This window comes from Limanda limanda, chromosome 2 (genome assembly GCF_963576545.1).
Source record: "Limanda limanda chromosome 2, fLimLim1.1, whole genome shotgun sequence".
Classification (NCBI taxonomy): Eukaryota; Metazoa; Chordata; class Actinopteri; order Pleuronectiformes; family Pleuronectidae; genus Limanda; species Limanda limanda.
In genome coordinates this window covers 28,348,784-28,375,234 of record NC_083637.1, presented here as the reverse complement: position 1 = coordinate 28,375,234, position 26,451 = coordinate 28,348,784, and the positions used below count along the sequence as shown (strand labels likewise).

The window sequence follows — 26,451 nt, the reverse complement described above, 5'->3', positions numbered from 1 at the left end:
ACAGATTTCTGTATAGGGATGACCTTCTCTGTCATTTTATGAGGAAGCAAACAGCTGGTGGGTAAGAGGAGTTGTGCACTGCAGCAAAGCAACCACAGAAAGACGACAGTCGTGTGTTGCTGCCGGATAACGTTCTGCAAGACAGGAAACGAGAGAAGCAGAGAGACTGAGCTGGTGCAGGCACCGTAACCTTTGTCATCATTAACACAGACAGCAGTCTCCAAGTTAGTGGTGAATCAGAAACACGTCTCCCGAGAAGGTATTTGAATTTTGCTTGATGCATCTTTAAGACAAGAGAACATTTGAGTCACACACCTTTAATATCAGATATGGGCACTGAGGAGAAAGATTTAGAGCCTGCAGCTCAACAACCAAAGGAGCATGGATCACCAGAGAAGGAGAAGGAATCTCCTGTGGAGCCTCCAGCAGGACAAACATCTGACACCACCGACACCATCGATACATACAGTTGGCAAACTGGCAAAGGGGCGCTCGATGATGTGAAAGATCGAGGAGAAGGAGGAGCAGCTTCTTCTTCATCTACAATCGACAAGATCCAGAAGGCCTCCTCCAACAAATGGACCAAGATGCAGAACTGGCGCAAGGCCCTGAGCGAGGAACCTGTTGGGAAAGGTGGAGAGGGAGCCAAGCTGGATAAAGTTGCCAGTGGAACCAGAAAGAACCCCTTCAGAAGGGCCCAGTCTGAGCCTCCGGGGTCCCTGTTTGCGGCCCTTTCCTCCAGCGCAGGTGGCTCAGCCGACGCAGCTTCATGCTCAGCTGCTGCAGAGGCCTCGGGGGTCTCCTCCACAGACCCTTCACAGAGGGGAGGCGGAGGGGCGCTCTTTAAAAAGTACCTGAGGACTGTTTCCCAGAAGCTCAAGAGGCCCAAGCTGCAAAGTCGAAGCAGCACCCAGACATTACTACAAGGTAAAGAAATACATATTACATACTCAACTTATAATACATACTCCACCTATTTAAAAAGTATTTCAACAGTCTTTCAATTTCATGTTTGAGTTAAGTAGGGGAGTTGGGAATATGAGACTTATTTTTTTACTCGTAATGACATATTTTTACATTATAAATCAATTTGATAATAGATATACCAATGTGCAAGATGCACAAGGCAACATTTTGTTTTCATTTATCAAAATGGTCGTTCTATGAGGTTTGTACGTAGGATCAGTGACACAGTCGAGTATGTGAGGTACATGTGATGCATGTGTTAATAGATGAACAAAGTGATTAAAAGAGATGAACTCAAGACAACATTAAACAAGAACATACAGCCTGAAAAAGTATCAAAAATAAAAGAGCAAAAAGGAACAGTATCTGTAAAAATATATCTCTGGGTTGAACTCTGGAACGAGTGGAATATATTTATTCATATGTAGCACGTACGTTCAAATTGGCGATAAATAGAAAACAATGCAAAAGAGCAGATTACATACAAACTATAAGAACTTTGAAGGTTACATAATTTAAAAAAAAAATCTAATAATTTAGTCACCTATTCAATGAATCAGAGCTTGAAAACGATTCAAATGACATCTTAAAAACTTCTTCTGCAGATTTTTTAGTTTTGGTGGTTCATTGTGTTGAAGAGACAGTGTGATCACACCTGAGAACAAATCTGAGTTTGAAGTCCCTACAATGAATCTGGATCAGTGGCAGCATCAAGGAACTACTTAGATTTATAGACTTGTGTGTATGATTCTTTTTACCCCATACCCCTGATATTTAATGGAACATAATGAGCAAAACAAAATCGAAATACATTAATCTGCTTAGTTTTGTCACATTATTTTTGTGTTTTATGCAGTACTGTCACATATTCATGGTAAACATAACAACATAACAAAATCGCCTTCCAAAAAAAATTTGTGCTATAAGTGAGGAAAAACATGCCTTTCCGCACACTTACCTTATGATTTACAAAACACTGCTACAGGAAACTGCTCAGCAGAGAAGGAAGCTGTATTAGTATTAAGTAATAAGTATTGTTTATGCTTAAACCAACTGTGCTTTAGGGGCACCGAGGCCTGTGGCTCTTTATACCAAAATTATTGTTTAAAATTAGTTCTTTCATTTATAAAGAAAAAAAGACATTCATTCAATTTTACTAGCTTCTCAGTATTTCCATCCTTGTTGTCTACCAGTTCAAATAGTTCCCTCAGTCGGCAGATACAGAGGCTGAATGACCTCTCATCTAGTGACATTAGAAACTCCAGCAAACGTCTGACCAGCTTCAGAGCAGCACACCTGGCCGAAGATCATGTCCACAATACATTTTTGTGACATACTTGAGTGTCAGCTGATACTATGGCAGACTGCCTGAACACATAAACAAAAAAGTAACACTAACTAGCTGAATGAACGACAAACATCTCGCTCTAAAAGAGAGAGCGAGGCAGACATGACTGCCCAGAGAAGATCAGGGATTTTCAGACTGATAAACAAGTGAAATCAAGGAGAAAATGTCACCTCCTGCCACACTCGTTGCAAACAAATATTGCTGCATTTTTATCTATTATATCTATTTCTCTTCACACTTACTACTGAGCTAATCTATACATTTTTCTGAAAATATATGACATAAAATGACAGTTGCAACCTGTAGCAACATGAAAATATGTCAAGACAAAAACTATAGAGAAACCACAGGATGTGTGCAGCTCATCCTCGTGTGTCATGAGAGCGATATCATCTGAAGCCCCAGTGGGTCAGCAAGTGGGAGTGACCAAGTGCTGTGGGAGATAACGTGCCATAATTACCAAAAATAAAAGAAACAAACAAGAGCCAGCATGTGGCTCCAATTACGCTTCTGCAATGTCCATATATTATATATGATATTAAGGATACCATTGGTTCTCCAAAGGAAGAGAAAACATCCTGTTCATCTATTTTGTAGAATATGTTTAGTATGCATTTACATTTTATGAAAAACGCAATTACAGCAGGTTCATGTGTCTTTTTAAGTTGTGCATTAGTATAGAATAGTACAGAATGTGAGTATGAGTGTGCATGTGCTCTTGTGTGGCAGATGTGGGAGCGACTGAACTGCCACGACTACAATGGGCCCCACCTCAAGAGGTCCCCATATGGGACATCAGCAACTGTAACCTTGACGATGGACAAATTCTCATATCCCCAGAGGAGGAGGTACAAACACTCACACATACACACACACACACACACACACACACACACACACACACACACACACACACACGCACGCTACACACAACTAATGTATGTGTGTTGTGGATCCACAATGTTGTCAAAGTTGAACTAACACATAACTAACTTAACTAAGTCTATTACACCTGGACGTATAATGGAAAAACGTTAACTCAAGACAACACTTCCAGCTGAAAAGACCACAAAGAATTGTGTGTGTGTTTTTTTTCAGCCAACGATGTGGACTCGAAACCGTGTCAGCAGCTGCCTGTCCAACATCAGCATGCGGAACCTTGCAGATATCGACACAGGTTCATACCTCACACACACATACACACACAAACACACAGAGGAAGTCAATGTAGCGACTAGCGCTCACCCTCATCCTGACCTAACTGAACTGAATACTTCTTGTCTAACCCTAACCTCAACCTAAACCCAACCTTAACTTTAACATGACTTCACCTTAACATGTAATGATTTACGTTATGAGGACAGGCTTTTTGTCCCAATAAGACCAGTCACCCATCCCCCTATGTATATAAATTAAGCAAAATGTAGATCAAATATGTGCACTAATTACAGGTGTAACCCTGAACCCTGAGTAAAACCATCAGAAAACTGAAAAGACATGACCGCCATCACAGCTTCTGACATCATGTCCACACTAATGGCTCTGCAGACACAGAGGAATAGCTGAATGTTTATGCGTGCGACTGTCAAATTGCTTCCTCTACGTTTTTGGGGAAGATAGCATCGCGCCTGTGTGTTCTACCAGTCCAATGAGAGCTCGTAAAGAGAGAGAGAGAGGGCACAGTCAGTGTCTGCTTCGATTCAGAGGCTGCGCACTGGAAGTAACTGCTCTTTTACGAAATTTTGGCTGCTTGGCTGGTGCTCGCTGTCACCATCAACCGATGTTAGTGAAGGGATGAGGAAAATGTTGCACAGACAGAGATCGAAGTAACGAGATTGTGTGACACTTGCAGACTAAATGATGGGATTCAGACGCTGGTTTGTCTGTGGTGGGGCACTTGGTAAGACATTACGTTTTATGAATTGTGTTGTAAACTTGTGACTTTAAAGATGTTTTTCCAAAGAAACTGAAGGATTAAAAACAGCGATACTGAATCTACAAATGAGGCAGAATCCTGGCAGAATATAATTTGTTTCTAATTGTATTATCTGCATAGTTCTAAATAGCTTTTCACATATAAGAATGTCTGCAAGCCAAGTGTGCACAGTGCAATAGTAGACTTTAATCAAATTGTTGCAGCCCTGTCAGAAAACCACATCCTGTATGAGCTCATCTCTTTGTATTTGCTAATATAATAATCTTGGCTAATCTTCTGAGGGTTTCATCTTTCATCTGTTGAAGCGCAGACATGAGTACTGCCAGTGGAGTTGAGGCAGTCAGAAGTTTGGGCAAAGGGTTTGAAGACAGGGGCTTCAATCAAACAAATGACTGAAACATTTTATAAAAAGACAAAATGTTGTCGACAAAAGTGTGATAGGATTCTGCAAAAACATGGGTATAAAAGTAAGCTTAGTTCATTGTCGATATCAATGGCTTTGTTTTGGCCTGACTCTTAGAATGCAGTCCTGACCATGTGGGCCTGTCAGGTGGCCCGCGACCAAAGAACCAAGATGGTGGTGTGAGGGTGAGTATTTTATCAGATAGCAATCTTTCTGCGAGCTCCGCTTTTCCTGTTGATATAATGTTTAATTGCCCTCAAACACCATGCTTGCGTTCTTCACCCTCAGGCACTGATCAAGAGACGTCTGGAGAACAAGGCCAAGAGGAATAGCAACACCCAACAAAACCCCTTGGGGCTAAACAAAGGAAGCAGGTACACTACACTGTTACCGTGAAGCAAAACACAGTGCAGTCCACAAGTACTGATACTTTATGTGTACTCCACAATATTGGATTTGAAATCAATTGGGGGGGCAATTAGAGTCATTAAGTAAATTAAGAGTCTACTGCCACACCAGCATCTCTGTGGGGCTGAGCTAAATGCTAATGTCGCATGCTCACAATCACAGAATTAACATGTTCATAAGCCTAGTTTAGCATGTTAAACGCCTTGAGTTTTCTGAGAACTGAATTTTGTCTGACATCTTAGAATTGGATAATTAAAAAAAGGATTGAAGGATTAAAAACCTATTTCAAATCATTGTTATGTATGATGGAACAACATTTGTGGGGTCTCTGAATAGTCTCTGAATAGAGGGTGGTGCGTGAGGAAAAGCCAGGGGATCAGCACACAAAAGCATGGAAATAATTGTAATGTCTACAAAGCATCTATTTTAATTACAGAGATTCTTATCTATCAGTAGATATTTATCTCATGTCCTCATGTAACCTTTCATGATACCAGCAGTCACCAGCATGATATTTGCCACCTAACGTTTTATCATTTTTACGATGCCTAAATCTCTGCTCTCATTTAAGACATTATAGTTCCCGGGAGTCTGTGTCAATTCCAGTCAATGCAGTGGGGAGTCTAGATCTGAGTGCAGACACCAGCACTGTCATCAGGCCCGTCCACAGCTCCATTTTGGGGGAGAAGTACTGCTTCGAGGTAAACCTTGACTTATGTTAGTTCCTTCAGGTTCCTGAGGGAGAATCATATGGTGCTTGTGTCAAAAAAAGAAACACTCACAGGCTCCTTCTGGTTTAAATGTACTTACAGGTGATAAACTCTGAGAGCACCCACTGTTTCGGCTGCTCCTCAACTGCTGAACGTGACCGTTGGATTGAGGACCTGAGACGAGCTGCTCAGCCAAATAAGGTATGAATTACTAAACATCTGTTGTTAAAATGTGTCATAGAAAATCTAAATTCTAATAAAACATCTAAGTTTATCAATTTTCCCAGGACAACATTGAGCGCACAGAGAACTCCCTGTGTCTGTGGATAAATGAAGCCAAGGATCTGCCACCCAAAAGGCGTTATTACTGTGAGGTACACCTGGATGGGACCTTGTTTGCCCGCACCAGCAGTCGAGCTGTTGGCAAGCCATTGAACCGCTCCAGCCTGGCAGGGGACAGCTCGTCTGGGTCGTCAGGAGGCCTGGGGGCCAGTGGAGGTGTGGTTGGAGGATGTCAACTATTCTGGGGTGAATTTTTTGAGCTCGACAACCTGCCCTGCGTCTCCCAAATCAACTTGCACCTCTTTCGTGAGGAGGACCCCAAGAAAAAGCGTCACTCCAGAGAAGAGCCAAGCCTGCACCCACTGGGCAGTGTTGCTATACCTTTAGCTGATATCCGAGGGCGGACCTATCAGGAGAAATGGTATCCGATCACTCCATACAAGGCGGCAGGCACAGCAGGGTCCAAAGAGCTCCTGGGACCACAGGCGTCGATACGTATTAAAGCCCGTTTTCAAAATTTGAAAGTGTTGCCCATGGAGAAATACAAAGAGTTTGCCGAGTATGTGACGGTGGATTATGTGGAAATGTGCAGAAGTCTGGAGCCGCTTCTGAATGTTAAGGAGAAGGAAGAGCTGGCAGGAGCTCTGGTCCATGTACTGCAGAGTATTGGCAAAGCTAAGGTGAATAATGAGCTACGGAAATCATAATTTTGAAATCTCACAGTGGGGAAATATAACTAAAACACAATCTGAAATACCCCCACAGAAAGCAATAATCATAATCATAAGGAATAATAACTTGTTTTCTTAATTGAATGCATGTTTCAGGAGTTCCTCATTGACTTGGGTGGTGCAGAGGTGGAGCGTCTTGGAGAGAGGGAGGCACTGATCTTCAGAGAGAACACACTGGCCACTAAAGCCATTGATGAATATATGAAGCTTGTTGGCCAGAAGTACCTCATTGATACACTAGGTAGTATCCATTGAAAATTATTATTATAATTTTTATTCAAACAACCAGTCTGTCAGAGCTCAAATTGACGGTACACAACTGTTCCTGGTCTCTCTCTCCCCCTTCTCGCTCACTCTTTCTCAATTTTTTTTTCACTACAGGAGACTTTATCACGCGTCTTTATGACTCGGTGGAGAACTGTGAAGTCGATCCTCGTAAATGCCCCGCCTCTGAACTGCTAAGCAACCAGAAACACTTGAACGAGGCCTGTGAGGAGGTGGTGATGAAGATTATTGAGAACCATGGGTGAGATAAGAATTCAGCTCATCATGGAAAAGTCAGAGAAAAACAAATGATACAATTTTAAGGCCAGCAGTAATGTTTGAGCAGAATTCCATGTGCTGATGATTACCATGTTTCCTACCCTCAGAAGCTTTCCTGAAGAGTTACACAAGATCTTCTCCAGCTGGGTGGAGCTGTGTGAAGACCAGGGCAGACCAGAGATCGGCCAGCGTCTTATCTCTGCTTCCCTCTTCCTTCGCTTCTTATGCCCCGCTATCCTCAGTCCTTCTCTGTTTGGTCTGACGCAGCCTTATCCCGAGACAAACACCCTACGTACCCTCACCTTAACTGCCAAAGTCATCCAGAATTTGGCCAACTTCACCTTGTGAGTAGCCTCTGATCTGGATTGGAAGTCTAATACAATATTAGCGCAAAAACATCTTTTGACAAGATGAAAAACATGTTTTCTGGGAATGAGAAAAATAATCATAATGTTTAAACTGACAACTGATAATCATACTTAACCTGAAGTGGATTTTAATTAAAAGAAATCTTTCATTCTGTTCCAGGTTTGGTGATAAGGAAGAGTACATGCTTTTTATGAATGAATTCTTGCAGCAACACTGGAATGGAATGAGGAGTTTTCTACAAACAGTGTCCAGTCAGGTCAACGAAATCCCAATGACTTCTTTTGACGGCTATGTGGATCTGCCTCTGCGCCTGGCCGTGCTACATGGCCTGCTAGTAGACATCATCTATCAGAGGGGCCAGGTAGGACTGAAAACCAATGGGTCCCCTTTGGTCTGTCACGCCCACAGTATTTATCATCTGTTTGTGCCTGATGTTGAAGCTTGTGCAACAGCAAACTGTTTGGTCATAGTTTATACAGGGTTTCTGCAGGTTTCAACAAGTTCAATTTAAGACTGAAATGTAAGACCCATCATTCAGATTAATACATTTTAGACTATTTTAGACTTGTGTGTTGTCTAATGTCTTGAGTCCTTGAGCCATTCCCTGTTTACCGTAACCCCAATAACTTATGGCTTAGCTGCTGTGCTTCCTAGCCCTTAGGGTCTTCTTATGCTAGAAAATAACAAATTTGTACATGTTGTCTGACCACATTGAAAAAAAACACACTTCAAGGTAAACTAAAAAGGGTTGGTCATTGTAGACGCACACAGGGTTGTAACTTATCCCCTTTACTGTTCGCCATTGCGATTGAGCCTCTAGCCATTGCTCTTAAAAAATCTGAAATTAACCTAGGTATAGAACGAGAGGGCGTTACACACAAAATATTGCTATACAGACAATGTTATTTTGTATGTCTATGACCCATTAAAAAAAGAAAAGGCTAGGTGGATGAACCTCCCGCGGTCTATAGCTAGCTGAAATGATCATGTTATCAAAATGTATTTACCTTTTTCATAACATCCCAATCCTGATATAAAAACACTCTTTAATTCATTGTAGAGTTGCATATCATCATTCATCTGGAATGGTAGACCATACAGAATTAAAAGAAGTGCCCTTCAAAGGCCATAGAAAATGCCGGTAGCCACTTTACCCAGGTTCTGTGCTATGTGCCCCCATCACCCATATCCCCCTTATCTACATATGTTGAAATACAGACCTACTTGTCAAGCAGCTTTTCAACCTGCCAGACTTGCTTCAATTGCAGTCTGGCAGAGTTTGTGAAATTCTGATTGACATTTTCATGTTCAGCTTTCGATAATAATCATTTTCTTATCATTACAAAGTATCACGATGCTGCTGACATGTTAAATTACTTTCTTTGAATGTGGTCTAACATTATTTCCTCCTCAGGACACTATCGACAAGCTGCACCCTCTGCCAACGATTCTTAACCAGATAACAGAGTCAGTCGGACCTGAAGCACATCGGATCATAGTCAATAGGTATGTTAAAAAGCCTTATACAGGCCTACGACACGTGAGCGATTATCAACTTGAACATAGTGTTGATACATTTACTGAAGTTAGCTTTTACTTTCAGCCAAATGGGACAAGCCAAGCCGGTGTATGTTCCCCCTAAATACTTGGACAAGTACAGCCCTCACCAGCCATCCCTCCAGCAGCTTCCTGTGGACTCCAAAGGCCTACGAGAAGGGTATCGTACCCCTGACATTGTATTTGTGCTTTTTGGATGTCAGTAGCCATGAAGGGGTTTTTGGGCTGACCCACAATATGTGTACCAATGATCTATCCAGTCATGCAGTTACTTTCTAATAGTCACCCAGTGGCTACCATGATGTTAGACCTCCAGGTGTGTTCTACGGTTCCTTTTGGTAAATCCAGAGGTACTCCAGAAATAGCTGAGATATATAATCCCTCTAGCAACTCTCCAATCAGTTAGACCTTCCCAGAATATCACCAAAAGGAACTGTCAGGGTTCTTCTCAATGCCAAGGAGTGATTTCACTGCAAGCTTATTCTGGATGTTTGTATTCTGAGTTTTTCATCCTGTACAGTGACATATGTCAACTGTTGTATTATTTCTGTCACTACCCCAAGGTCATGACAATGCATAGAGGTTTGACTGAGAAATAAGGCCTCTCCAGACTGGCAAGCACAAGGATATGTTTAATATAATTCACAAGAAGTTAATCTGTTTTAATAGGGAAATTATAAGTGAAGCCTTATAAAGCACACTCACCAGTTCAAATGCAATTTTATCCGGTTCTCTTTATTGTCTTTGATATTGAGAATAAAAATAATGAACTATGAATAATAATCAAATTAAGCTTGCATTTCTCCCGGAACTGGGCTCTAGTTTACAAAACAAACTGGTATTGTTAGAAATCCAGAACTATTCCTGTATAAGTACATTCCAAACACAGTCAAACTAGAACGCACATGCTGTACAAGTACTGTTGCTTCATGTCCTAAAGAAGTATGTTTTCAGCTATGTTTTATGGTAATAAATCTCTTTGGTAAAATGCCTCTGTCACAATATTAGTAGATGCCCCTGATTGGAAGGAATCTTTTCCTCAGTTAAAAATGTTCTCATACAATAGTGCACAATACAGATATAGATATTGACTGGACAATTTTAGAACAGCTCTGGTTCCAGATGTAAATTTCCCATTCATTTTCTCTCTTAATGTTTCAGGAAAAAAAAATTGAGTTTAAGGCCGTGAACCAGGTCGACTACCTACGAGAAAAATCGTGACCATAAAACATTTGATTCTCAGCAAAAAAAAACATTTGGAGGTACAGAAAAAAACCCTAACCCTAACCAATCAGAGACAAAGTGATTTAACCTTGTGGATACTTCTTCACATTGGGATAAAAACACATTTTTCTTGAAATTTAGTTGATATCATACAGACTTGGTTTCTACAGGAGAATATAACATTGTTTCACATCCTGTAGCTTGTGGTAAGTTTACCTTGGATAGTTACAATATTATGGTCAAAAATTGGAATCTCAATTCAGAAAATGTACCTCTGTAACCATGGTGTTGAGTTCTGTTGGGGTGTTTAACATGCTAACATGATCAACAGATCTCCGGAATGCCATTTGATGCAAAGGTAATAATTTAATATTGAATACCTTTGTTCTTGTATTCAAAAGGGATGGTAGAAATCAGAGGAGTCCAAGAGAGAGAAAGCCGGTCGCCAGAACTCAGAGTGCTCCTCACCGACGTCCAGGTCATGCAAAACATGTCTTGAAGAGGCAGACAAGTTCGGAAGCTCTGCCGATATCTGACCCTGATCAGGAGGTGGACCCCAACCAGCCACTTATCTCTCCACCTAATACTGTGAGTACAAAGAGGAACTCTGAGACAAGCTGCTTTTCTAGGTAGATCATGATCTCAGGATTTAAAGGAGGCAAAATTGATATAAAATCAATAATAGATATATTTACATTTTAAATAATATAGTTTTGAATGTTTGATTAGACAGAATCATGTTGACAATCTCTCCTCTTGTGTCAGAGTGCCAGTGTCAAGCGTACACATGCACCTGTTCCCTGGATCAAAAACAGCCACAACAAAGAGTCAAGTGTGATGAAGGCCGGGAATGAGGAGTTCAACTTACTCGACAGGGTATGAGAAACCTGCAACTCACTTCAACTTACCTTATACTGGTTGTACCTATAGTTTTTTTTTTCATCATCACATTTCTTAAAATACCAATTTGTGATTGACACACCAGCACGCTCAAGAGCTGTCAGAGCTTCGTTTGGGGATAGATCAGGTGACAGAGCGAGAGCTGGACATGGCAAAGCGCCTGGAAGACTTCATCAGCCTGAGCCAGGATCAGAATTCAATGCTGCAGGCTGAGTTGAACGACCTTCAGAATAAGTTGGCGGTGCGGGACGAGCAGCTTGCCAGCGCCACCTTCAGGTAAAATTGTGTAGTATAACTGTAATGTGCATGCTCCATTTGTCAGCAAGTATTCAGTATAAAATATTTTAGATTTTTTTATTTTGTCTGCATTTTTAATTGTATCAAGTACGATGGAAGTATGAGGATGAGGGGGTAGCAGTATGGGCAAGGTGTGCAACTGCGAAAGTTTTTTTTTTTTTAATTGTAGTATAGTAGCCTTTTTATACCACAGTGGATACAGCAGCTGATGGTTCACATGGTGGCCTAGCAAAACATATTTATCGCATCTTGAACATGATATCTTGATATCTATTAGATTGCAGTGGTCAAAGGTCATTTGAGTCTGGGGGGGGGTATATAAATATATTTCATTGTGACAGAATTCAGTGTGTAGTCTATCTGCTGCACAGATGACAGATGACATGCCGTTACGCAAGCTACATAAGGTTTATTTCTGATGAAGAGTAGACCTGTAATCCATGTGAACTGTCCATAGCTTAACATGGTCCTACGGTATGCTGCTTTGACATACAGTTACTGGGTGATTGTGTTTGTTGAGGTTAGTGTCTGTGAAAAAGTATTGTAAAACTGTTATAAAATGTCATTGGCCCTTTCAAATTAATACAAAAATGTTGCACCACTCCATTTAATGTGACTGACTTCTGTCGTCCATGGTGTGTCTGGGTGTATTCAGTCTGGCTGCGCTATGTATTCCACAATTAAAAACGCTGATTATTTTCACAAAAATTCATGAGGCTGTAGATTATGTCTTGATAAGCTCCAGAGAGAAGTAGGCTCCGATGTGTTGAAATTGTTAATACTAATTATCAGTAAATAATTCCATAACATATATAATTGAAGTGTTCTTGTTTTTGTCTAAATGCATCCCTTCTTCTGTTTCTGTGTGTCACAGGCTGGGTGTGATTGAGGAAGAAAGAGAGGAAGATGAGAAGAAGCTGAATGTCGCTGTTGCAGCAGCTGAGCGAATGAACGTACTGGTAAGAAAAGAAGAGACAAACAATTATCTACAAGCAGGATTGAAGTGACATTCACTTCTACAGTTTCGTTAAAGAAGTAGTTCACCTCCCAACTGACATTTTATCAAGTCATCAAGAAACTGAAATTTTTCGGTTTCAAAGATGGCCGTGTTTTTTGCTCTGAGGATCAGTGACTTCCTGTAAATAACTGCTTCAAACCCAGTTTTACAGACTGTAATGTTGTCTTGATGTTGTGGCAGAGACCCATTCATTGACAGTACACCGCAGTTCAGTTACTTACATAATGTGTGCATGAGATGAATGAATCATATTGATGTCTGTTTTCTATGTGCTCATAGGAGGAACAGTTTGCAGGCCTGCTCAGGGACCTTCACCAGCTCAGCGAGGCCTCTAACAGTGGACAAAACAACATACAGCATCCTGAAAAGCCACACATCAACAGCAACTGAACCCAAATAGCTTAGTTTCGCAGTTTTGTATAAATACTTGCAGTATATAGAGTTCATCTAGAAACATCTGCGTTGATTCCCTGATGAGATGTAAGTTAATTCTATGAAGATATTCAAATAGGCTGCGAGTGGGCAAACTCTGACTCAGGAGTAAATTATACCGACAGAATTTCTTTGCATCTCAGCTTTTACTGTGTGTAAGCAACAGCTGTTTGAGTTTAATACATTTTGTGATGAATAAAATAAATACCACCTGAAGTGTTTCTCTCTTTGCCTTTTGCACTAATTCATACAAGTGCAACCGTGGGGGAAAATACACCACAGACAAGGGTTTATAAAACCTCATCTTTCCAGGTTTTACATAAATGCACATTACATTTCATGACATTTTCTTTTATCCAAAGCGATTTAATTACTTAATAAGTGCATTCAACCATGAGGGTACAAACCCAGAACAACAAGTATCAAGAAAGTTCAAATTTCCTCAAGAAAGCCTAACTACAAAGTGCTATAAGTAAGTGCCATATAATGCTACTTAAGCGCTACTTTTTATTTTATTTTATTATTATTTGAAGAAATGTGTATTAGTTTGCGGCGGGAGATGTGTAGACTTTCTGCCGTTCTGATGTCATTGGGGAGCTCTTTCCACCATTTAGGGAGTGTCGGCGTGTTTGTTTATCCTAAATATGAGAGGAGCCGATCCAATGGTTTGGTTCAATCAAGTATTTATTAAAGATGCCATGAAAGATTAATTATATAGCTATGGACAATTATCACAGCCTATGCTAAATCAGTTAGCAATAGGTAGTCAATAATGGCCCCGAACAGAAGGGGTTTGATATGATTATAACAGTAGATTTAATGCGATTGGTTATAAAATATTGGAAGGGTGTCACCGCAAATCACTTTGGTTTGCCCTTATTGGTCCAGCCGCAGCAGTCCCACGCCTCTTGTCACCGAATCCAGGAAGTGACATAGAAGCCGCTCTCCGTCACGCTCCTACGCTACTCTGCCGGCTGCTAGACAACTCTATCCTGACAGTCTGATGTTGTGTCTCATAAACTAGCCTTGAGTAGAACATGTCATGTTCCTGCTCCCTCGGCTGCACCAAATGAACCATAACAAAATCCCTCGGGTTTCTTATCAAGACAGGTGTGAGACTGACCAGCGTTTTTGACGCACATACATTTCTAGCTAATTCCAAATATTAAACACTAAGATCAAAAGGTTATTATTAATGATTTGTATAAAGGCCTTATATCTGACTCAAACTGTTCATACCTCCCCTCCTTCCGTTATTGCAAAGAGTGAGTGCCAGTGATGTTGTAATTGGAGAAAAGATTATTGTGAACCTGCTTTATCGGCTGTATGTTCTGTTTGTACAGACATTCGAAACAAGTAAACCAAAACAACGAAACAACAATGTGACGCACATACATTCTAATTTCAAGATTAAACACTAGGAAGGAAAAGGTTAATATTAAATCATTTGTGTGCAGGCCATTATCTGGCCATAAACTGTTCATTCCCCCCCCCTCCGAACTTTATTGCATAGAGTTCAGTCAGACTGATTTGGTTGAGTGATTAGCTCGCAGTGAGGGAGCAACAAGCCAATTGATGCAATTTCCAAGTCTTTTGGTTGAACTAAATTTAATCTATTAATTTAAACTCACTAAGCAACCAAACACCTATCAAGTATTGGTCACATCAAATATAAGAAAATTTGTACCAAAATAGTTTCAGAAGTTCTCACAAATATTTGTCTTTAATGTCTATAAATGTTTTAAGTGGTACTGTGTGTTAAAAAAGCCCAAGCTTGAAAGGGTCAGTCCAGCATTGAGAGCTCCCTTGTATGACCGGATATGCAACGACCATGGTCGGACACCCCACTGACAAGCCTCCATGCCACGAGTTCTCTGCCAAAAAATGTATCGGCATAGTGGGTAAATGGAGAATGACTGAATTTTCCTTTTTTGGGTGAGCTGTCTCTTTAACATGGCAGACATGTTCACTGGAGAAACCAACTTTTTGGAAGAAACCAACCTACCAGGAAAAGGTGTTTGCCACTTCTTCACGTATAATATCTGACATAATTAGGATACATTTGACTCATAATATAAAAAATATCTTCGGACAGAGATATAATAACAGTTAAGATAAACCGCCAACACCCCCCCCCCCCCCTCACACACACACACACGCACACGCACGCGCACACACACACACACACACACACACACACACACACACACACACACACACACACACACACACACCAGTGTGAGAGGGACGGCTCCCCTTTCTAGCTGCGTCATTGCGCTCGGCTCATTGTCTTTGAACGCAGATGGACTTGAGGTATCGTCGGTTGCTTCCTGTCGACTGTTCTCTCCTGGAAACATTTCTCGCTGCACATTTGGGACCTGAAGGTAAAGACCATTGTGGGACATTCATTATAAATACAATGTGGCTTTTTACTCGCTGACTTCCGTGTTTGAGTGTGTGAATCACCAATTGAACGCAAGTCTCGACGTCCCGCTGAATGTTTGTTGACATTTAACTCTGTTGTTTGATGCGTAAATGCACCGTGTAAGGAAAGTGGCACGTCTCTGATCCCATTTTACATTGAAAATGAATCGAGCCTCTTTACTTTCGTTTTCACGCTCCTCTAAAGTTAGGTTTCGCTTCTCCCTGCAGCGGCTGTGAGCTCTCGTCATGGCCGCGGTGGAGCAGTGTGACTTGTCTCTCATGAGTCTGGAGGATGAGCTGACCTGCAGCATCTGCCTCAGCCCCTTCGACTGTCCGGTGACCATACCCTGCGGACACAACTTCTGCCAGAGCTGCCTGCTCACCACCTGGACGGAGCCCTACAGATGTCCCCAGTGTCGGACCCTCTTCCACACCAAACCCGAGCTGAAGAAAAACACGGTCCTCAGCACCGTGGTGGAGGCCTTGAACCTGAGGTTGGTCCGGAGCGAGGCGAGCCGGTCAGCAGAGGAGAAAGAGAGCAAGGAAGAGCCCATGGAAGAGCCCAAGGAAGAAGCTGTCATACGCTGTGACACCTGTATGGAAGCCGAGGCGGCCAACACCTGCCTCACCTGCATGGCCTCTTTCTGCGAGGAGCACCTGCGTCCTCACCGGGAGAACCCGGTGTTCCGTCTCCACCAGCTGATCGAGCCAGTCGGGGACCTGTTGGAGCGCTTGTGCCCGGACCACCACAAGCTGATGGATCTGTTCTGCAGCCAGCATGTCCGCCCCATCTGCAGCCTCTGTCTCCAGCAAAACCACAAAGGCTGCTCCTTCACTTCTCCTGAGGAGCAGAGGAAGCTCAAAGAGGTCTGCATGCGTCTCACTTTCACCTTGGGGAGTTTGAAGGACCACCTTACCCAACTTGATCAAATGTGTCTGTACAGCCCATATTAACAAATCACAATTTTAACAAAGTGATGCTTCCTCTGCCCTTAACACTTATTAAATAATTCTCATTCATCTGTTATCCAGCAACACAAATACTCTGATTTGATTTGATAAAGTTAAGCTTGTTTAGTTTCATCATTGAAGGAAAACAGTTCAACTCCAAATTTCTCATATCAAATACTCACAATCTAGTCCTTTTTTTAAAGAAAAAAACACATTCTGAAAGGGATACTCTGTTAACACTATAAAGTTTGTGATTAACCCAATAATCCGTATCTGGAAAGTGACACTTTGTGAACTGTGTTTGTGTGTTAAATCAATTTATAATGTTTCTCTGTTTGTAGACGGACCTGAAGGACAAGTTGGAGGTTCTTAGTGCAAAGATTGTGCATAATGAGACTATTATGTATAAAATGAGGGACATGGAGGATATGTTGAAGGTATGTTTGTTTTGAAATTTACTAGCCCCCTATTTTAAAAACAGTTACATGTTGTAGGAATTTAGTGTCCTTATTGCCCTAAAAGGTACGTAGTTACATTATGTCTTTGTTTCTAATTCAAATGCTGTCAGATCTTTGTGATTGTTAAACAAATTATGTATGTTTATGTTGCCTTGAAAACTCACTCAGTATGTTTTTAAATATAGACTATATTGCACCTTGCCAAAAATCTTTGAAGTAACATGTCTTTTCAGCATGTTTTTGCAAATTAAATATTGTAAGTTTGCTATAATTTGAATGAAAGCAAAAAATGTATTAATGTTATATTTACATAAATAAGCATTTGTAAACAATATTCAGAATTTATCATAAACAGGTCATTCAATGGACTTAAAGAAATAAAAGTACAGATAGGAAGCTTAAAAACACATTCAAAGTTATAAAAACATAAAAACATTACAACAAAAGAACAAATGATAAAACAGAAAATGTTTAATTTAAGTACGTAATTGGTTGATTTAGTGAAGGCACTGGAAAATAGAGCTGTGTTTGACTACCTTTTTAAAGCAGGTTATGCTTGGGGCAGATTTGATGTCCATTGGGAGCTGTTCCAGCAGGGGGCAGCACATTCTTAATGCAATATTACCCCATTTTGTTTCAACTCTAGCTGACTAGCTCCTGCTGGTCGGAGAGACCTTTTATGTTTATAAACATCTAAAATTTAGGAACGGTGGTTGGGCCCTGAGCATTTAATGTGTTTTGGTAAATGAGTAAGACTTGTAGATTCAGTCCTCTAGCTAACTGAAAGCCAATGAACACACCTGGACAATTGAGTAATATGCTCTATTTTATTTTATTTAGAATTCTAAATCTCCTGTCTATTGGTCTTTTTGGTGAGGCCAGTGAGAAGAGCATTGTAATGTTAAGTCTGGAGCATGAAATTTATGAATAAGTTTGCAAATGTCTCTTTTAGACAGAAAAACTCTCACTCTGGTTTTGAGATGTCAACATTTTTTAAATTAAAATCTCTTTTCATAATAACAAATAGATTGTTAGCATGTTTTGAAGTCTTAAATGCTCCAGACTCTAGGTAGGCACCAAGCTGCAACCTTCTGTCTTTGGTCCCAAATGGAATTATTTTTAGTACAAAAAAAATCGTTAGTATTTGAGTATTACAGTTTCAGTGAATGTGGTATTAACAAAAAACATGTGTCTTCAAGTAGTTATAGATTTGGCTAATAACCATTTTCTAAATAACCTTGACTAGGATTGCGATGTTTGAAATAGGCCTGTAAATCCTAAAACTATAAGTGCAGAAGTGTCCTGGTTTCTTTTCAGGAGTTATTGCATCTACAATAATATACATACTATAAACATGAGCTTGTTGACTCTGCACACATTGCGCGCCTTACTTTAGACATACCATTATTAGTAATTCAACTCGGTATCTCACATGCTAAAATTAAAAGAATATGGAATATGTGTTCCCCTTATTTTGTCTGACTGTTGTTTTGACCTTTTTCCTTACTGATCTCTTCATGAATACTATCTCGGTCCCCTCTAGGTCTCAGCCACCAACAAGAAGAAAGCTTTGGTAGCTGAGTATCAAGAGATGCACGACATGTTGACCCAAGAGGAGAGCACTGCTCTGAATGCAGTGGATCGAGAGGTGGAGACTGGTCAAACCAAATTGAAAAATCTCCAGAAGAAGTTCGCTGAGAACATCGACCACATGAGTGGGGCTAAAGAATATATCAACAATCAGCTCAGTCAGTCACAAACACTGGCCTTCTTGCAGGTTAGATGATCCACATTAACAAACAGTTTAAGTTTTAAGTCTAGTTTCTATAACAAATCAGGAGCTATTGTGACACTATTTATCAAGGCCTGGTTAAGTGAGAACAATTTGGTGTCAGGGTTCTTTAAAACCAGTTAATTGTAAAGTATTAAATAGAAACTCAAATGTATGCCAACACCAAATTAATTAAAACCCTCCCCCAACTTAGGGTCACAGAAAACAAACAAATGTCCACTTAAATATCAATATCTTGTGAATCTGAATCAAATCAACTTGTGAAATCCCTGGCGATACAAAGCGGTATTCAGCACATACTTATAGATGACAGGAGTCCCAGCACAGATGAGGTATAAATCTGATGTCAGAGAGTCCCTGCATGTGGACACAGTGGAGGACCTGATTAGAATAAGTTGCTCAGAGGAGCTGGATGCCAAGGAGGCTGTACAGATGAGGTTCAGTCAGGACAAAAGAGCTACAATGCCCAAATACGTGTATGAGTGGAGAATCTACTGCATTCTTTGTGTAAAAGAAAAAGCAGACCTCGTTGTGCAGACATTATCTGGAGCTCATGTCAAACAGCTGAAGAAACTCTTGTCAGTTTCATATATTGTTGTGTGTATGAATTCCAACCCAGGCCTGGGTCCTTTTCCACATTTAATAATACTATAGCTTAATCTTGACCATTTTTGAGAAAAGCAAGGGTCCATCAAAGAAAACCACATTGTGTTCCTCTCCTCACAGGTGTCATTTAACCTGCCTGCAGCTGTGAACTTTGACCCTTACACCCCTCGAATCAACCTGGACTCCAAGAAGGTGGTGGCAAACGAGACCTTTGCTGTGACCTTGAAGGACCACCTGACCGAGCTGTTTAACCAGCCTGTTGAGTCCAGATTGCCACTGGCTAAACCAGGTGAATATGCAGGTGCATTTTACATGTTGGAGATTTAACATGTGAAGATGCATTAAGAAAGAATACTGAAATCAGTTGTGTACAATTTGGTTGCAGCAATTAACACTGACATTGCATTAATCAAAACAATTGTAGTTTATATTGTAGATATTTATAATATAAAAAGTTCAGAAATGTGTCCACTTAAATTTGTATTTACTCAACAACTGTTCATCCAATCAATGTCAAAGTTGTTGGGTGTGTTATAAGCAGTGACTATTGTGAAGTTTATTATTATTATTTTTATCTACAAAAGCACACTAGTTCCTTAAATTGGTCTAATTGTGTGTGGGTTGGAGATCAGGGTAGCTGTTTGAAGTCATGTGGATAAAGTAAAAGACAATCATAATGAAAATGATCTCGCATGTTCTCAGGTACAACAGCAGCTTCTGCCTCAGGGTTTTCATCTATTCCCCTGGACCCTTCCTCGTGGACACCTGGCACGTTCACCTTTTCGGGAAATATTTTATGATACATGTCAAGAGTTGTATAACACAAGACAACTAACGATTCATAAACAAAATGCACTTTCATCTAGCTTTTCTCTTTCTATTTCAGAGCCAAAAGGACATCCGGGATATCCCATGTGCCCAAGTCCAGATCCAGGTCCACAGTCTAAAGCAGGACCAAAGAAGAAGCCTTCAAGTAAGAAAAAGTTCTTTTGACTGAGAAACTGGATTATTAGGTAGACCTTCTTAATTTACATCTAATTCACACAAAGAAAAGAAATATGTCCTCGAAGGTTGTAGGGCTTTTTGAAGACAGCTTTTTTGTCTGCCTCAGAACAAACCAAAAAACCTCAACCCACTGAAAAGCTGGTGGGATATGCTCCTTTCGCCGAGTTTGGTGGGAAAGCCCCAGGTCGTCCTCCTGTTATCCAACCCTATCAGAAAACAGGTAGACACTATCTACACTGAATATAAACACATCACAACACACATCAACAGTAGCATCTGGAGATGGCATTTGTATTTTCTTTCTTTTGTTTTTTTCCTAAAATATTCTCCACCGACTTCCATTGCGTTCCTATGACCTTTGGACCATGATGGAAGTCGATGAAAGATCTAAAGTGAAGCAGTAGAATCGGATATATTTTATTATCCTTGTGAAAAACATGTGATCGCGTTACCCACACAGCAACCTGACTGCCAAGAATTCTGCCTGACATTTGAGTATGTGATACTAGAATACTAATATATATATATATTTGAACCTGTAGCTTCACAGATGAGAGCATGAGGTCTGCTTAACTCACTTCTATCTGCATATCCTCATATGTTTGTGCCTTCACGCTGATGCGAGCTGTGACAGTTAGTGGTGGAGCTAAGTTGGGAAAGATTGTGCAAACTAGGCCCATTTAGAACAACCAACTTCAAAATTTGGTAGACAAATTCACTTAGACAGTTTTCGATTTTTGTGGTCAAAGGTTAGTCACATATGAAAGCAGTCTAAGGCTATATCTATACTGCTGCGTTACATACTAACAGACATGAAAACCTATATGGTAAATGGTCTGTATTTATATCTCGCTTTTCTGGCCCTGACGACCACTTGAAGGGCTTTTCAGTACAGTATTATTCCTTGCCCAAAAGACAGGGACGAAAATACCCAATCAGCATACGGTTGTGAGTTTTCCGTCATAGTTTCCAAACATCTCAGTTTCTGCTCCTCAAGACTAAAATGCAGCCGCAGAGTTTTCAAACTTCTCCGTTTTTGCGACTCTAAAATTCAGCAGTAATTTGGACGCCAGATGTATCTGTAGCAAAGTAGATGCATTTTCAAATGGAAATGTTGTATTTTTGATTGTAACTTTGTAACTGCAAGGTGATTATTCTAAAACGAATACATTTTTGTCTTCCTCTAATGCAGAACCTTCAGACATTCCTGCAAACATTGCATTTGCAGAAAAAAGAACTGACCTTCTGAAATGTAAGTTTATGAATGTAGTGAGTATGTTTCTGTCATATGACAAGAGGCAACCTTATTTGTTGGTTGAATGTTCTTTCCTTTGTTTCTTTTTAGATTCTTCATTACTTATGCTGGATCGCAAGACTGCCCACAAACGCATCACGGTGACTGAAGAGTGTACTAAGGCCTCTGTGACAGATGAGCAAGCAAACTACCCCAACAACTCTCAACGTTTCGTCGTCTGCTCCCAAGTACTCACCTCCAAGGGTTTCTCAGGCGGGCGCCACTACTGGGAAGTCAAGCTGAGCTGCAACAACTTTATCGGCATTGGTTTGGCTTACAGCAGCATTGATCGTAAAGGTTCCACCAGTCGCCTGGGCCGCAACGCCCAGTCCTGGTGTGTCGAATGGTTTAACGTCAAGCTGTCCGCTTGGCATAACAGCCATGAAACCGTGCTGTCCAATCCCAATCCAAAGCGTGTAGGTGTGCTGCTAGATTATGAGGGGGGTAGGGCTACATTCTACAACGTGGCAGACAGGGCATATCCCTTCCACACGTTTGAGTTTCCTTTTGCTGAAGCAGTGTATCCAGCTTTCTGGATGTTCTCCAGTGGTTCATCCATTACTTTGTGCAAGTCGTAAAGATGTGGAGCATATTGTCATAAGTGCACACACACCCAATCAGCCCCTTGACATCATCACTGATATTAATATCACAATATTTACAGTAAACAGTTTGTCTATAAATGTATGTTAAAGAAAATTGACAATTAACAAATGTAAGAGGCCGACAAGCTTCAAAAGCCTCCAAAATTAAAAGTAGAACCATTGAGACATTTTATTCTTTATGTGATTGTGAGGTTTCAGGATGATAAGCCTCACTCATACCACTCACTACACACTGTGGTTAGCTCTGCATTTAACAAAGGAAATACAGGAATATATGGCTGTGGTTACTCCACAGTAGTTTATAGAACTTGAGAGTGTCACAACTGAAATGGATGTGTGGAGTCAATAGCATGCCATAGCTGAAGTCATTAGCTGTTACTATACCCTAAAGCCGCTGAAGTTGTGGTTCTAAACTGGCAGAGCCAGTGTTTTTCAGTTTAAGAAACATCAGATTGGATCAGTATAACTTGCATGTCCTGCGTCCAAGGTGACTAATACACTGAAGTGTTTCTTACCACTTTAACAGAACACACACAACTTCCTGTACACTTGCTGTACAGCGTGTTTGTGCTTGTGTTAACCCTGAAGACTAATTATTATACACTGTAGATTGGTGATGAATATAGAAGTGAATTCATCACACATGTCAGTCCAGTGTTGTGAAATTAAGTCTGAAGGGGAAAGGATTGATAGTTTTGGACTGAGGCACTTTAAGTTATAGGTCTGGGTCATGCAGCAAAATATTTTGTGACGCTAGCTTTTTTTCCTATCAGTCGATATTTAGTCATTTCTAGCGACCGTAAGAATTCAGTTATTGAAAATGACATCTGTGTGGACTGCACAACAGGAAAAGATAAAGACTACAACTTGTCAGTACAAAGTCTTAGAAATGTGTACAGAATTTGGAGTGTCACAGCTTGCTCTAAAAGAGCACTCATGTATTCCACCTATGCAACTGAAAACAGAACATCATGAGTGTTAAACTATTTTTGAGCATTTCTTCTATAGGTCTGCCATGTGACTGGATAGAAAAGGCTGTTTCTGTGATGCGATCTGATATACCCAAGCCATCTACACAGCATATTGAAGTGGTTGATTTTCATAAAAAAAAAATTTTCATCGTAGCCGTTTAGTTAAAGTTAAGATGTGTTGTGGATATATTGTATCACCTGGCTCTATCTGCCCACGTCTTCAACTCTCTGACTTGTTTGGTTGGCGAGACCAGAAGTCACATAGACTCTGGTTTTTACATTCTGACAGTGTCTGTCTCTCCTGTGGTTTTCAATTGTTTTAATGTCAGGTTCCATTGATTGGTGGAGTTTGATTTAGGTAATAATGAGAGAGAGAGAGAGGAGCAGATGATCAGCAAGGGTCCTTGTTTAGATTTAAACTTTGGATGTGGTTTTCTCCATTGAAATTAAATGCTATACTGTTTTGTGGTAAGCACATCAGAATGCTCTGTTGGCTGGGAGGTGGTAAGACGTTCAGGTTAACAGGGATGAATTAGTTTAGGGGTTGATTTAAAGGCTTCATCCATACTACTCTGTTGTTGTTGTTTGAAAACACCTCAACTCTGTTAAGGATACAACTGACTTCCACACTGATCTAGTGTTTAAACAGCCAAAACAGAAGTTTGGAAACACTGCTGGCCTGTTTTAGTCTGAAAACTCCAGGATGGCGTTTTAGTCTGGGTGGGTAGAAATGGAGACTCTCTTAACTGCTTGCTGATCGGGGCTGTCAGTCAAGATGTAGCCTTCACTGATGTGTCAGGATCCTATAACACTGGTGACATTTAGTGGCTTGTTGCCTGTTGTGGCACCAAAGTGTTTGGCCAGTGTGCCCATGGAACACCTGAAATCAAAGCTTGTTCATCCTGTTGATGCTAAATGGTGTGAAACCAAAAATTGTCATCAGCAGTCGACATCTACATACACATCATTACTGCAGCACATGAACAGTGAGGTTTGAACATAGTTCAGGCTAAGTGCTAACTTCTCTGCACTAAATAGGTGCTGAAGACTGCATGGTCTGATTGAACTGATAAGTGAGCCAAGGTTCAGATATGATGGTTACTGTTGTGAATCAGTCAGTTCACTGTTGGTCAATTGAAAAGATCTGCGAGGCATTGTGCCAGTGCACTTCAGGTATGGACCTTTATTTATTGGGTCACCTGCCGACATTAAAGGCTCCATGCCTCACTGCACTGTTTGCTGTAGCTTGTCTTCACAATGGTACAGATGGCTTTGACAACCTATGGAGAGCTTTACCACAGCTTTACTCAACTCCTCATATTGTGTTGACACTTAGGACCAAGCTTAAATAATATGCATTGCATGGGTGTCGGGTATCAGGGGAATCGAGGGTCTTATGTTTGTTTGTTTGCAACATGTGTCCCAGTGTGCTGGACTTAACTTTAGACAGCATACAGTTTGTGTGGACACTGAATCAGCCTGTCTGTAACCCTTGTATGTTTAATTTCCCTGTGCTCGCTGTCAGTGAAACGGGTAAAATGTTAAGGTCAGGTTCATGAACCACAGTCATATCTGTGGTGATTTGATTCAGTGGACCCAACAGAGGGTTTATATGACAGTCTTAAAATGCAAAAAATGAATTGTATCATTTACTTTCATTAACATTTTTGTTACAAATTAATAAATGTTCTTTTCTCTCTAACATGGTCTTTCTCTGTAATAAAGTGATTGAAGAAGCAGACCTACATTTTAGGAAATATGTTTTGCTCCTTTCTTATCTACAGATGACATCAATATTTAGTAAAATAAATATAAGATTCACTGAAAAGATCAGTTGAAGCATTGTGCTTCAAAGTATATGTGATCAGAGCTCCTGTTACTTTGCGGCTACCTACTGTAATTTAAATAAAAACCATCTAGAGCTGGAGCAGTGTTCATTGTACACCTGTAAAAGTGACCTGCAGTAATTGAGCTGTGGCATAAAGACCAGCTGCACAGAAAGCTGTTAGCCTGTTAATTCACAGTTCAGTGGATTTAACTCGGCACACAAAACCCCAAATTGGAGAATCAGTTGTAGCTGTTTTTGAGACTGAGCCATTGCAGCTACAGAACGCTGGTTGTCCGTTTATTCAAAGTGTCCAACACTGCACTTCCTCGAGCCGTTAACAATACTCATTCCAAGTGTGAAGACAATACGTTTTACGGTTTTGCAAGCCACATTCAGAGATTTCTGGATTTAGATGACAGATACAACGTCCAGGCCCCTCCTACACAGTCTCCAAAGCCCCTCCTCCCTTTTCCACTCCTTTACACTGCAGAGCAGGCAGGTAACCACAGCAACAACAAGAGGTGGAGAAACTCCACCTGGCTCTAATTGGTGGATTAGAAATAGGAGTAGAGCCTACCTTAGCCTAAATCTAACCCTAAACTTAACAAAGCTATTGTTCCCTACTGAACAATTTGCTGTCCCCAGATAAACTAGTCTTTCAGCTAGAAGTGTTTCCTGAACAGACAGACACACCTAAACATGTTTTGTCAGTAGTCACCTGCTGTCAGCCTGCTGACCACCTGACTGCTGTGTACAAATGAGGTGGAGTGATCCCGTGCTATGAAACGATAAGTATGCCTGGTGCCAATAACAAGGTTGTTCTTTTAAAACTTGGATTTGTTATTTGATAGACTCTGAAGTTAGAGTATAAATGGACACCTACCTGACTACATATGCTTTTTTTTTTTTACAATGCGAAATATTATATATTAAGTCATTGGGGATTTATCAGGATGTTAGTATAGCCGAGGAATTTGTTGTCTTTTACTCTCAGGCCTCGAGAGATGATTATTGACACTCCTCCCTTCACAGAACCCCTTTCACAACAAGAGTTCCAACCAACAACCTGCTTATAACAGGAACTACACATCAACCTTCCATAATAAAGTCACTAAATAAAATAGCTTACATTAGCTTGAATTCCTGCTGCTCATCTGTCAGATGTCTAATGCTCTCTGTGATTACGTTACCATTTCCCCATGATGTGGATAGTAAAAGTGTGCCCTACTACCCTATGAAGAACCGGAAGAGAATACAGCAGGAATAATATCATGAGACCTTAACGAGTCGTGTGCAGTAGTCAGAATTACTGCTTTATCTGTGACCAAATAAAAGGGCGTGGTGTTAATCATACACACACACACACACACACACACACACACACACACACACA

The 26,451-nt window shown here is 40.6% G+C and overlaps 2 protein-coding genes across 3 annotated transcripts; both read left to right on the top strand.

Annotated features, from left to right (window-relative positions):
• The first annotated feature begins 54 nt into the window (after window positions 1–54).
• On the top strand, window positions 55–13,328 carry rasal3 (RAS protein activator like 3). 2 transcript variants are annotated; one of them, XM_061089331.1, is made up of 19 exons: window positions 55–927; window positions 3,044–3,162; window positions 3,413–3,491; window positions 4,771–4,838; window positions 4,942–5,027; window positions 5,633–5,762; window positions 5,874–5,972; window positions 6,059–6,733; window positions 6,881–7,025; window positions 7,166–7,310; window positions 7,435–7,671; window positions 7,856–8,057; window positions 9,111–9,202; window positions 9,300–9,413; window positions 10,879–11,065; window positions 11,243–11,353; window positions 11,463–11,653; window positions 12,549–12,633; window positions 12,972–13,328. In XM_061089331.1, exons 1-19 carry the CDS (start codon window positions 330–332, stop codon window positions 13,080–13,082), a joined length of 3,474 nt encoding a protein of 1,157 aa, XP_060945314.1. In that variant the 5' UTR covers window positions 55–329; the 3' UTR covers window positions 13,083–13,328. The 2 variants fall into 2 exon arrangements, with proteins under 2 accessions (XP_060945314.1, XP_060945322.1); XM_061089339.1 differs by lacking the exons at window positions 55–927; window positions 3,044–3,162; window positions 3,413–3,491 and adding an exon at window positions 4,155–4,214.
• Window positions 13,329–15,374: 2,046 nt separating this feature from the next.
• On the top strand, window positions 15,375–24,932 carry trim25 (tripartite motif containing 25). The gene is made up of 10 exons (XM_061092153.1): window positions 15,375–15,508; window positions 15,777–16,415; window positions 16,841–16,936; window positions 18,501–18,734; window positions 19,476–19,644; window positions 20,058–20,123; window positions 20,242–20,328; window positions 20,467–20,580; window positions 21,553–21,612; window positions 21,706–24,932. The coding sequence occupies exons 2-10, from the start codon at window positions 15,795–15,797 to the stop codon at window positions 22,230–22,232; spliced, it is 1,974 nt and encodes a 657-aa protein (XP_060948136.1). The 5' UTR covers window positions 15,375–15,508; window positions 15,777–15,794; the 3' UTR covers window positions 22,233–24,932.
• The last annotated feature ends 1,519 nt before the right edge of the window (window positions 24,933–26,451 follow it).